This window comes from Berghia stephanieae, chromosome 3, assembly GCF_034508935.2.
Source record: "Berghia stephanieae isolate SIO BIC M18660-M18661 chromosome 3, UCSD_Bste_1.3, whole genome shotgun sequence".
Taxonomy (NCBI): Eukaryota; Metazoa; Mollusca; class Gastropoda; order Nudibranchia; family Aeolidiidae; genus Berghia; species Berghia stephanieae.
The window spans coordinates 48,043,214-48,056,330 of NC_088362.1; the positions used below are offsets into that span (position 1 = coordinate 48,043,214).

General features: G+C 34.7%; 1 protein-coding gene across 2 annotated transcripts in view; it reads left to right on the forward strand.

The window, feature by feature from the left end:
* Positions 1–6,758, forward strand: part of LOC144967893 (protein-tyrosine sulfotransferase 1-like) — a 103,025-nt gene extending 96,267 nt beyond the window's left edge. For both annotated transcript variants that reach the window (XM_078905641.1, XM_078905640.1), the window contains exon 4: positions 6,126–6,758. In XM_078905641.1, the coding sequence (XP_078761767.1) occupies positions 6,126–6,463 (338 nt within the window). In that variant the 3' untranslated portion in view covers positions 6,464–6,758. The remainder of the gene's footprint in view (positions 1–6,125) is intronic.
* The last annotated feature ends 6,359 nt before the right edge of the window (positions 6,759–13,117 follow it).

Genomic DNA, 13,117 nt, shown 5'->3' on the forward strand with positions numbered 1-13,117 from the left:
CTGATAACAGGATTGGACTCGTAAAATTCCGCTTCCAGGCAATTGGTAAGAGGTTATAGTGTAGTACAGCGGGCTTGGGTTTGATCCTTGAAGATTATACAATCAAAGTTAAAAGCTCCGGCGTCTTAATGGTGTAGATATAATATCTACAAAGTCCCAAAAGATAAAAATCTTCCAGTATATATATAGGAATAGAGCGACTGGCCGTCCGGCATAGATTGTGGAGAGAAAGTGAGTGTAGAATATTAGACCTATCAGCTTTTATAATAAATGGCTACGTGACAGAATGTAGAACGAAAAGTATTCACTAATTAGAAATTAATTCGAGGGAAGGCTATAAAAGGAAAGACGATCTAATATTAGAAGGTAAAGTTTATCTAAGCCTACCGAAATATAACTGGAGTGAGATGAATTCAGTTCTTAATAAAATAAAATTTAATAAGATAATTGTGAACAATCTTTACTGTGACACCCCCCACCCACGTTTAAAATATACTCTTTAACCATTATGGGAAAGATAGATTTTACAAACGGAAGTAAATTTACTATCATGATACTCTAGCATTAATCCATTGTTATGATTTGTGCTACAATTAAATTATTTATTAACTAGACATGGAAATGTTTATATTAACGTAGGTATATGAATGGGCGACAATAACAATGAAAGATTGTGATTACAAATCATTGTGATGAACGACATGATGGCAATGTGATTACAAATCATTGTGATAAACAATAGTGATGGCAATGAAGCATGATTTAAGTCGATGATATGAAGGTAATTTACTGAATGAAATGAATGAAAATGTAAATGGAATATTGACATTTCAATTATTAATCATAAATGAGTGAAAATTCATAACAATAATAGTAAAGAGAATATTTCCCAAATCATGAATGGGTATGGTATATATATCCAAACAATACTCAATGTTACATTAAGTTGGGTCATCATGTTTACAAATAAAATTATCGAAATTGTGCGTTCTGATTTGGCATAATTTGCGAGGTAACTAACAGTATGCATGGGAGGTTAAGTTATACCCTTCTCATGTGTTTATACTAATCGAGAAAGTAGGTCGGCGTGAATATTTTCACAGCCTGGTATGTGAGAGATACTGAAAGTGTAATTTTGCAAAAATAGACTCCACCTTAGTACTCTACTATTATTCATTTTGTTATTTCTTATGTACGTGAGTGGTTTATGGTCCGTTTCGACCACAAACTCTTTTAGCAGTAGATATCTGCTGAATGTCTTTAAAGCAAAGACGATGGCTAGTCCTTCACGCTCTATTACAGAGTATCGTGATTCTCTGTCCAATAATTTTCTGCTTGCATATAAGCAAGGCATTAGAGTTCCCTCATGCTCCTGTAATAGTACACCTGCGATGCCCTTATCAGACGCGTCAGTTCTTACAACAAATTCTTTTGATATGTCGGGTAATTTAAGAATTGGTTCTGAACAGAGTAATGCCTTTAATTGGTTAAAGCTATTCTGACACACTTCTGTCCAAACAATTTTGTTCGGTGACCCATTCTTTGTCAGATTTGTTAGCGGTGTCGCGATGTGCGCGAAGTTGTAAATGTATTTCCTGTAAAAATTTAGGAGCCCAAGTACTTTGCGTACTTCTTTTTTTGTCTTAGGTGGTTGCAATTGTGCGATTTTTGTTTGTTTTTCTGTCTCGGGTGTCTGTGTCCCATGACCAACGGTATGACTAATCCTGCATTTGAAGCTTCGATATTAGTAAACATAGGTTGCGACACTGTGTCTCTATCAAAATACTTTTTTAGCATATTTGCATGGAATGTCTTTGTTGTGTTGTTAATTTTAATCTCGTAATTAACATTAGATTTTACTGCTGTTATTTTGAATGGTCCTTTCCATGTAGCTAAAAGTTTACTCGAGTCATCGGGTAAGAGTATTAGTACTTTGTCACCAATCTCAAATTTTCTTGACTTGCTTTTTCGATCGGAGTATTCCTTGTATTTCTCTGCTTTTTTAGTGATGGATTCCTGTGCTAGCTTACATGTATCCTCTATTCTGTCTTTCAGGTTTCTTACATATTCGTAAGCAAACATAATTTCGTTATTGTCCTCCTCATTCCCTTTACAAATGTCGGCTACTATATTGATCGGGCCGCGAGGTGATCGTCCATACATCAACTCAAATGGGGAGTAGCCTGTAGATTCTTGGGGTATTTCTCTATATGCAAATAGGATTGCTGGTAAGTATCTGTCCCAATCATCTGGTTTTTCTGCTGACACTTTTCTTAACATATTCTTTAGAGTGCCATTAAATCTTTCACAAAGACCATTTGCTTGGGGGTGGTAGGGAGTTGTGAATGAGTGTTGGATTCCCATGAGTTTCATGGTTTCATGCATCATATGTGATGTAAATTGGGGTCCATTGTCCGACAGTATCTCATTTGGTATGCCTATTCTGGTAAAAATTGTCATCAATGCTTCAGCTATGTGATCCGATGTAGTTGATTTCAATGCTATCGCTTCTGGCCACCTGGTTGCGTAATCGACTAGTGTTAGTATGTGTGTATGGTTTCTATCTGATTTTGTTAAAGGGCCTATAATGTCAATTGCAACTTTTTGAAAAACTTTTTCAATAACTGGGGTTGTCTCTAATGGCAATCTCGGTATTCTGCCTTTTGCGACTCTTCTTTGGCATGTGTCACACGATTTCACATATTCTCGGACGTCTTTAGTAATTCCAGGCCATGTGAAATTCTCGGATATTCTCTTCAATGTGGAAGAGCTCCCAAGATGTCCAGAAGTTATTGAATCGTGCGCTATTCCAAGGATTTTGTTTCTGTAAATACTCGGCGTGACCAGTTGTTTAGCTATTTTGTTTCTTTTCCTATGTAACCTGAACAGAATATCTTTTTCAATGATGTATTCAACTTTTGATTTCGTCCCTTTGTTTGCGATATTGAAATATGATGTTAAAGTCGGGTCCTTTTTCTGTTCTTCAATGAACGTGTTCCTGTCAAATTGTTGTGGTTCTAGAGAAATAGTCATTGGCTTCTCTGTTGTCTTAGTCATCTTTCTTGTTTCTGCTAGACAAGCTGTTTCTTGGGTTAATGACCATTCCTTTACATCTGTTGGGTTGTCTTTAAGACCTTTTATATTGCCAACAATAACATCAGCGACGGGGTTGGGAAGTATACAGCATTCCACTATTCCTGTATAGTATGGGGTTTCTATGTACACGTTAGCTGTTTCAAAGGTTTCGACTGTGCCACTGAATGTGATGCATTGTTGATCAAAGATGCTTTTATTCCTACTGTACTGCATCCTGTGTCTCTCAATATTTTGCAATCAGTTCCATTAGCTTTGCCTTCACAAAAAAATAGCGATCCTGATTTGTGAGTTTGTGTTAAAAGTGACATACCTTTCACGCAATACACATTTATATTTTCTCCTGACATTATTCGTGTCTGATTATTTACACTGGTTTGGAGTGATGCATTTGCAGTTTCTTTCGGATATCCCACGATTTTGTAACATTTGTCTGCTGTGTGGCCTTTCATTCCACAATATTGACATTTAATTATAGGTTTGTTGGTTTTCTTATACTCAGTATTATTGTCAGTGCTATTTCTTGTTTTGTTTTGATAGGGTCGGCTATGGTCTCTATTGAACTGTTTGTTCCATGGTTTGTTACTATGATCATCTTGTTTCACTTGCGTGTTCCGAGTGATTGATCGGCTCGTTCTATTTGAGTATTGAACTTTAGGTGTACATGGACTCTGAGCAGCGGCAGCGTAGTATGGTTCCTTCAATGTTCTGCTAAGGGGTGTCAATGGATGTGCGCTGTTAAAGTTTTCTGCGTAGATTTTTAATTTGTCCAAGTTTTCTGGCTTTCTCTCTTTAAAGAATGCGACTAAATCTGGGTTGCAAGCTTGATAGATTCGATTCTTCAGCGTGAGATAGTAAAGGCCTGCAAAGTCGTCTTGTTTTACGTTTGCCAACTCAAGCCACCGATTTAGAAATTGAGTAATTCGGTTCACGAATGTATTAAAGTCTTCTCCACTTTCCGGTTTTGCAGTGTGAAACCTTTCCTGGTAACCATCTTCCGTTAATCTAAATCTTTTTAGTAGAGCGTCTTTAATTTTTCCATAGTCATCTGCATCTTCAGTTGTTAAGGTATAGAAAACTTTTAGCGGTTCTCCAGATAAGCAGTTAATCAAGGCTGTGGCCCATTTGCTTTCTGGCCAACGATAACCTTTAGCCTGAACTTCGAATCGGTGTAAGAAGGATTCTAGACAGTCTGAGCGTTCATCGTATGTTGGCATGCGTGGAAGTTTCACGAAAAATTCATCACTATTATTATGTTTTCTTTCATGACCGGTTTTTGTTTTTTCAATTTCCAGCATCATTTGGGTCCTTTTGGTTTCTTCTTCTGCTAAAGCTATTTGTCTTTTTAGTTCCCTTTCTTGGACTCTTTCTTCTCGTTCTTCTCTACGTATTCTTTCTTCGTGTTCTTTTTCTTCTCTACGAATTCTTTCTTCGTGTTCTTTTTCTTCTCTACGAATTCTTTCTTCATTTTCTTCTCTACGAATTCTTTCTTCATTTTCTTCTCTACGAATTCTTTCTTCGTGTTCTTTTTCTTCTTTACGAATTCTTTCTTCATTTTCTTCTCTACGAATTCTTTCTTCATGTTCTTTTTCTTCTTTTACTTTCTCTTCGCACCATGAAAATATTCTTTCCTGGGGTATTTCTAAGTCCTTTGCGAGACTTAAGTATCTTTTATATGCTTCCATGTTGCAATAAATTAGTTACGATGTTTTATATATATATTATATTGACAGGATACTGTTACTGACTGTTTTATTTATTTACACTTACTGGAATGAACTGTTCTATTTTTAGAAATCTCTCTCTCTTATTTCAACTTATTATGTATGTTGAATTTGATGCCTTTTATCGTTATATCTTATAAAGCAATGTGTCAATACAATGCGGAGTTATTATGACTTGTGTCAATAACAATGTGTCAATCGCGTGTACTCTAAACTATGTTACTACGAAAAATGTATCACCAATGTGTGTGACTCGTCGTTAGTTTGTGTACAATTATTCGCAATGACGCTAATATACTAGAGTGTGATAACAATAATAGGATGCCAAAATAATCCCAAGTTATCTATCACTAAATATAACACGACGGCTAGTACCTGGCATAATTCTCGTCTCTCGGCTTGTCTGTACTTAATTCAGCGTTATAAAATCCTGTGGTCGGCTTTCTTTCAATTTAGGCAGGGTTGTAAAATTATATAGATTATGAAGGTATGTGTGATTTTGTGATCGTGGAATGTATCCGTTTCCTCAGTTAGAATCTCCGATTCTTTTTCAAGATATAGAAAGATGTTGCCAAAGCGTTCATTGATTAGCTGAGCATGCGCCAATCTCGTTTTGATGTCGTTATCATCGAGATAAACGAAGTAAAACTAAAGATGTGGCGGAAATGTTGCACTACAAAGTTCAAGACAATTAAATGAATTGATTCTTTGTCGGTGCCTCACGTAAATGAAATAGTATCACACCAGAGGCAGTATCCAACAGAGAGATAAATAGTTATTATCTGCGTAATCCGATAGTCAACTAATTTTTACGGGTTATATCAGTAGGTACAGACGTAGTCAGAGACATCTCACTCCATCCACAGGTGACCAAATATGAATGCCTTATTCCTATAAACATTGCCGGTTTTTACGCTTTATGTGTTTTGCTCTGTACAGCATTGAAAAGTTTGCCATTACATTGATTTACTTTCATATATTATTTACGATTGATTAAAGTTAATTGATAATCTATCAACGGTTTTGCAAAAAATATTTATGAAATACCGTGCGTTTGCATAACCCTAAATCATAACAGCTTTAAAAGAGGAACCCGCGTTGTTAAAAAAAAAATAGAGGATATAAAACCGTTCTTAATCATCATCATCATTACCTCCACCACAACTATAATCAATGTCGTTTTCACAAAATGATATCTGTACATAATCAAATTATTTCACAATTCGTATTTATATCTCTCCCATTCTTTATCTCCATCCCCCGACACTTTTAACCCCCCCCCCCCCCCCCCCAACTCTCCATTCACAGCTCCAATGCTAAACATTCTTGGGTACGATCCTTGGGCCAACCCTCCAAACTACGGCAAGCCTGACCCGATGGTGGCCGACAACACCTTACACATCAAACGGAACGCGGACTTCTGGAAGAAGAAAGTAGACAACGTCATGGCGGGGGCTCCGGACATGAGAGCCCAGCGTCATCCACCCCCACGGAAACAGATGAAGGATCGTATACGGCGCCCTCAACCGCCGCCACAGCAACGACCCGTTATAAGGGGCGTAGATGAGAAAGGAAACGAGATTAGTAATCAGTCTGAAGATATTCTGGATGGCAATAATGTGGGCAAAAAACAAGGCCAAAGATGATGACGACGATGCCCATGATGAAATAATAAGGTTTAGGCTATTTAATGTGTCAATATCTCATTCACTATGAGTTTTTCATGCGCTTTGCAAAATACACAAATTATGATACGATAGCTGCTCATAATGGTGAGAAGCGAGGTGATGGTACTGGTGTTGATGGAGAGGAAGAAGAAGAAATTATGTTCGTATTTAATTTTCTTGTTAACGGGTTTTGTGTGTGTCGTTCTTGTGACTGTGCTTTTGTTAGTCCTGTTCGAAACTTGGTTATTATGATAATTATGAATACGGATGTCCATGAAGAAAAGGATTTGTTGGTTGTTATTTTTATTTATTTATTTTTGTTTTTCTTTTGGTTTCGTGTGTATGTGTGTGTGTGTGTGTGTGTGTGTGTATTTAGTATTTGCGTATATTTGTGCTTCTTTTGTGTGCCTGTAATACAATGTTTTAAAAAAGGACTGAGGAGTGCGAGGAAAACAACTGCATGTATTATATTTTGTTGTTTGTTCAATAACTTTATTCAAAGGGACAACTCTTGTCTTTCCATGGCCAAAAAAATATTGCATTGCTCTAGAGGATTAATATACGTACTCTCAGCACGACAGCTCTAACGTTCGAAGAATTCCCAGATGTTTCGAAGTCAGTCTTCAGTAGATGTTTTATCCTATTACTTTTTTTATCTTCTCATTTATCGGGTGAGGGATGGCCAAGGGAATAACACTTTGCACTTTGAGCCACCCCACTGAGCTCTTCATGTTTTCCCTCGTCAGGAAACATAACCTCTATTGCTTACTTTGTAGCTCTGCATTTAGGATGACACGAATTGTGTTATCTCCTAGTATTTTTCAAGATTGGCCTTTAAGACGAATTTAAAGGATGAATAAATAACTTTTTTTTTTAAATGGTGAATGCGTAGTATTTTGAAATTTCACGTGTTTTGATTGTGGTTAGTGAAAAAGAGATTAGGGGCAGCGGTACGGTCTTTGTTTCGTACCCGAAAGGTACCGAGTTCGATCACCCGCTGCTGCGCTGTGTGGCCTTGAGCAAGTCACCTATCCCTGTCTCAATTTGCGGCGCTGCACTGCGGCTGACGCCTGGGTTATTCCAGTATTCCCTTGGAATAGACCCTAGAGACAATTTTCCCCTATGGGGTGAATAAAGGGGATTTTATTTATTTTACCTATTTTTATTGAAAACTCCTCATAGATTCCGACTGTGCCTATTAAAAAAGGTTTGATTATAGATGAAAAACATTGTTTTGTGTTGTATGATATTTTCATGTAAATTTGGTGTGGATGTCAAACAGTATAATTTTCAACACGTGTTGATAGTATTGTAAAGGGCCAGGAGAGAAAAATTAATCTCAATCTCAATATTATTATTATTATTATTATTATTATTATTATTATTATTATTATTATTATTATTGTTATTATTATTATTAGCGCTGTTGTTGTTGTAATTATTATTATTAATGTTATTAGTATGAGTAGTTATATGAATACTGTTCTCTGTTCATCTTCATTGGGACCAATAATGTTAATTATCTGGATAGAATTGGCTTTGACGATTTAAGAAATGACACGAATTACTAAAGTTTTGTCATGTTTTCCTTTTTTTTTTGTTTGTTTGTTTTGTTTTGTTTTTTAGTTGTTTTTGTTTTTTGGTTTGTTTGTTTAACAGTTGCTCATCTGGTAAAACTAGAGTTGTACTTCTGTTGCTGCTGTATTGATTCTTCAGTAAAATATGAGCTGTGCCACTGTTACTGTTACTGCTCTCTCGGCTCTTCGGTAAAAACCAAAGCTGTATCACCGTTAACTGAACTCTTTTAAGTTGTATTACTGTTACTGTGTCCAGCATCGAGAGATTTATCATTGCGTGATTTACTGTCTATGGTAGCTGATAAGTTTGCATTCTGCAAATTTGGTCTCAGAGATAGAGAGAGACGGGGAGAGAGTTTGGGAGTTTTTTTTGGTTTTTTTTTTAAATCCTCTTTTTTTTTTTTTAAATTCTCATTTCATAAAAAAAAATTCTTGTTTAAAAGTAAATTGAATATGTATTTCTTGTTTATAAATGTTTACATCGCAAAGTATTAGCAGTGATAAAATGTCCAACCGGTGGTGTTGGAATAATTTAATTGTGTATGATAAAATGACTGGTGCCCAAATGTAAATGTCTCTCCAACTACAGTGTGATATACTAAAAAAGTAATTATTTTATCCATCATGAAACGAATTATGTCTTTGATATTACCATGAATCGTTCCGAAGACAGTGTATGATGATTATTTTGTTGTTCTTTCCGATGTTCAGAGTTGTTGTTGTCGCTGTTGTTGTCGCTGTTGTTGTTGTTGTTCTTCTTCTTCTTCTTTTTCTTCTTCTTCTTCTTCTTCTTCTTCTTCTTCTTCTTCTTCTTCTTCTTCTTCTTCTTCTTCTTCTTCTTCTTCTTCTTCTTCTTCTTCTTCTTCTTCTTCTTCCTCTTCTTCTTCTTCTTCTTCTTCTTCCTTCTTCTTCTTCTTCTTTTCTTCTTCTTCTTGCTGTTATTGTATTAGTTGTTGTTGTTGTTGTCATTGTATTTGTTGTTGTAGTTGATGACGATGATGATGATAAATGAATAACTTCACATATCATTCCTGTATGATTGTTAACTGTACATATTGCCAGAGACACCCAATATATAAGACAGAATATCTGAATACGAGTTTGCTAAGGGAAACGGGGAAAAAATTATATAAGACTCTATTTCTACTACTACAGGTACAAGTATACCTGTTACAATTTGTTGTTACAAATTCTATTCATCGCGAACGTGGATGCCGAGGGCCACTCATTGTCATTGTAGATTGAGCAGTATGAAATAAGTTAAGTCCCTGCAAGTCAGCAGATTCCTCTCTCCCTCTCTCTCTCTCTCTCTCTCTCTCTCTCTCTCTCTCTCTCTCTCTCTCTCTATCTATCTCTCTCTCCCCTTCTCTCTCTCTCTCTCTCTCTCTCTCTCTCTCTCTCTCTCTCTGTCTTTCTTTCTTTCTGTCACTGTTGCTGTGTCTTCTATCCCCCTATATTTCCTTTTCCAGGTTGTTTTCTACCTCTGTCTCGGAATGAGACCAGGACCTGGTCGGAGTCCTTTGCTGGCAGGGAGAAACTGTAAAATAGTTTTGTTTTGAGAGATGTTTTTTCTTCTTTGTAAATCGGTTGGGTACTGTTATAGTTTTTATTTTGAATACATTTTCTAATATTTGAGTATATTCCTCCCAGTGAGATCATGTGCTTGTTTATGGAGGAGACTTTAAGGTGATCTCAAATTAAGTACACCGATAGTATTCTCATGGAACCTCTTTCTGTTCATTATTTGAGCCAATGGTACCCTGTGTCTTACTTGTTCTTGATTGCGTTTTAACGTAAATCTAGAATTGTTTCACGATCCCGTTTTCTTCCATTTTACTGACGCTTACAGGACCTCCAAAATGTGTCGTAAAGCCCTTTTAAAAAGCAAAGCAGACATATTGCAAAATTTTCCTCCATTGAGTTAAATGTTCATTTCTGTCTCTTTATTGGGTGTCTCTGAACCTTTTGCCAAAATATCTTGCGTTGTTAATGAACAAAACAAAAACAACAAAAAAAAAAGAGCCAAATCCATTATTTAAAAAGGGTTGTAACTTATTTATATACATATTCATAAACATAAATTCATATTCACCTATAAACAAACAACAGTTTCAGCTTTAAATCATAATGGATTGTTTTTATCGTCCTCGTGATTTTCTTAACTCCTGGTTTGTCATTAATTTGAAGGATTGCTGTTTTGCTAAAACTTTTCTGTATATTATTTATTATTATTATTATTATTATTATTATTATTATTATTATTATTATTATTATTATTATTATTATTATTATTATTATTATTATTATTATTATTATTGTTTGTTGTTGTTGTTGTTGTTGTTGTTGTTGTTGTTGTTGTTGTTGTTGTTGTTGTTTTATTATTAATATTATATCGTTATTATTGTCATCATTACTATTACTGCTACTACTATTACTACTACTACTACTACTACTACTACTACTACTACTACTACTACTATTACTACTACTACTACTACCACTACTACTTCTACTACTACTATTATTATCATTGTCATTCTTATGCCAATCATCACTTATATTATTTATAAATGTATATATAGATACTATGATTGCTAATATCCTTGTAATCATTATTGATGTCTTTCTTCAACACACATTGTATTATCAATTTATATCTGAGCTATAATTTTTCAAAATAGAATTTATTTATCACAGTTTTATATGCAGAATTATTCTATGTCCAGACATGTTGGAATCATACGCTATTATTTCGATTTTGTAAGATATATCTTAGTTTGCTTATATTTTCACATATCATATTTTTCAAGCCTTGACATAAAGGCTGTGCTATTTATAGTTGTTATGATCGCTTGGTGCTTTAGTAAATTGCTGGGAAAAAGACGTATACGTTTCATATCGATATATTTATGCACATAGGTTGTGTAATCGTTGTTGTTGATGTGGTTGTTGTTGTTGTTGTTGTTTTCTGTTGAAGTTGTTGTTTTTATAAGGCCGGTATCAAATGTTCCAAAATCTTTATTTATATCCTCAAATGTGACCATTTGTCTCAATACGGTATTATGTCGAGGTAAAACTTAATGATTAAAATTCAATTTTAAGCCGATCGTATATACTTTGAATTTAATATCAGTTTACCATTGTTGTCACATGCTCTTCTATGGCAAAATTATTTCAAGGAGAAGCGCATGCACAGAACACTTTAAAATCCATGATATATCATTGACTCCAAAGCTTTAAATCACTTCAACACTACTATTGATTTCCAACTTCATAAGTTAAAATGGTGTATTCGATGAGCAAGTGTTATTTCTTATATTTTTAATTAATTGCTCGTCATTTAGGGCCTCGAAAAGTTAAGACCACATCATCTAATTTTTTAAAAATCAGTATCTTATTTTTTTTTTCCATCTCATGGTATTCAAAGTTAAGCAACCCTTACTGCGATAAATTATACTATAAAATAATATTACTTTTACAAGAGGCACTGTATAGTTCAAGGTGTAAAAACTAAATTTATACAAAATTCTTTTATCCATCGTATAGTTGGAACATTTGCAATGGTGTTAAATTTGAAACCAAATAAAAAATGTAAAAATAAAAAAAGAACCCCCGATGTTTCTGTTGACCAATTTAAGAAACTGATCAACAAAGAATCTAATTAGTTACGATATGAGTGTGAGTCGTGTCTGTCATAATTAAAAACAAATATGATTTATTAAGATTGCTTCAAGGCCTTGTCATGTATACGGCATTGAAAGGATATATTATTATCGTAATTAGCCTTTTAGATGATAACATATATAGATAGATAAGGTAAGATAAGAATTTGTCAAATAGATATTTTCTTTGAGAAGAGTGGGATTTTAATGTCGTGATCTACAAGAAGCAAAAAGTCCCTAACTTTTTAGTCCTTTTGACTTCGTCCTTAAATTTTCTAATCCGGTTCATTCTTGCTTCACACCAGACTGACTTGATGGGTCACAAATTAACAAAATATTGTGTAAAGTATTTCTCATATTATCACAAGTAAAAACAGTAAATAACCTTGGTGCTGACATTTTATTTATTTATTTATATTTTTTGGGGGGTACATTTTCATATTCAGGTCTGAGATCCTTGACTTCCTCATGAACACAGGGGGGAAGAATTCATGCTGCCCTAAATTTTCCCCAGCGTATCTTTTGTCTTCCACGTTCACTTTCTTTCTTTATTCTGGACTAATACAACAATCTACCAAAATATTTTCTGGCTTCCACGTCCTTGGTTAGGCTAGATATGCCCAGTTTAACTATGGGAGCAAGGGGGATGGGGGGGGGGGGGGTCACTTACTGAGTCCTGTATACAACCCTGTATCTGTTTTAACAATTGCTTTTTAGCTTTGTCTTGGAATAAGGTTACTTGGTTTTGTCATATCCCTTGCCGGAGTCTTTTGGCTGAGAGGGAAACAGGCAAGTGTAAAGTGTTAGTTTCATATTCATTTGCGAAAGGAGATTACGCATGTTATGGGATTATTTTATTTTCATATATTTTGGAAGCCATATTCTTTTCTTTTTTTTTTTCTTAATGTTAGAAAATATTGCATACATTTGAGCATGTCATTCTCAGCTGAGATCATCTGCCATTTTATTTGCGGAATAGATTAGATACGCATGGATAAATTGCTAAAATATCTTCTCCCTGTTTGATTATGTCCCTTTTGTCCTTTATTATTTTTATTTTTTGTTTATATATCTATTTTTAATATTTATTCGTGATAATGTTTTGATTATCCCATCATCTTCCTTTTCTTCCTGACACTACGAGTGACTTGATGGTGTCTCATACACCGTTGTATAATATTTTTGTTTTTCTCCAAATTTACAACTGTGGTGCGTGCACGCTTTGGTTTTTATTCAAATAATACGTTTACAACTGACAGCACCAGAATTTTCAGTTTTGTCGTATCGTTCTGTAGATACATCGAGGTTCATCAGAATATATCTTATTGTTCGCAATGTATATTATATTCTATTGTTATTATTACTGTTATTGTTATTATTATTTTCATCATCAT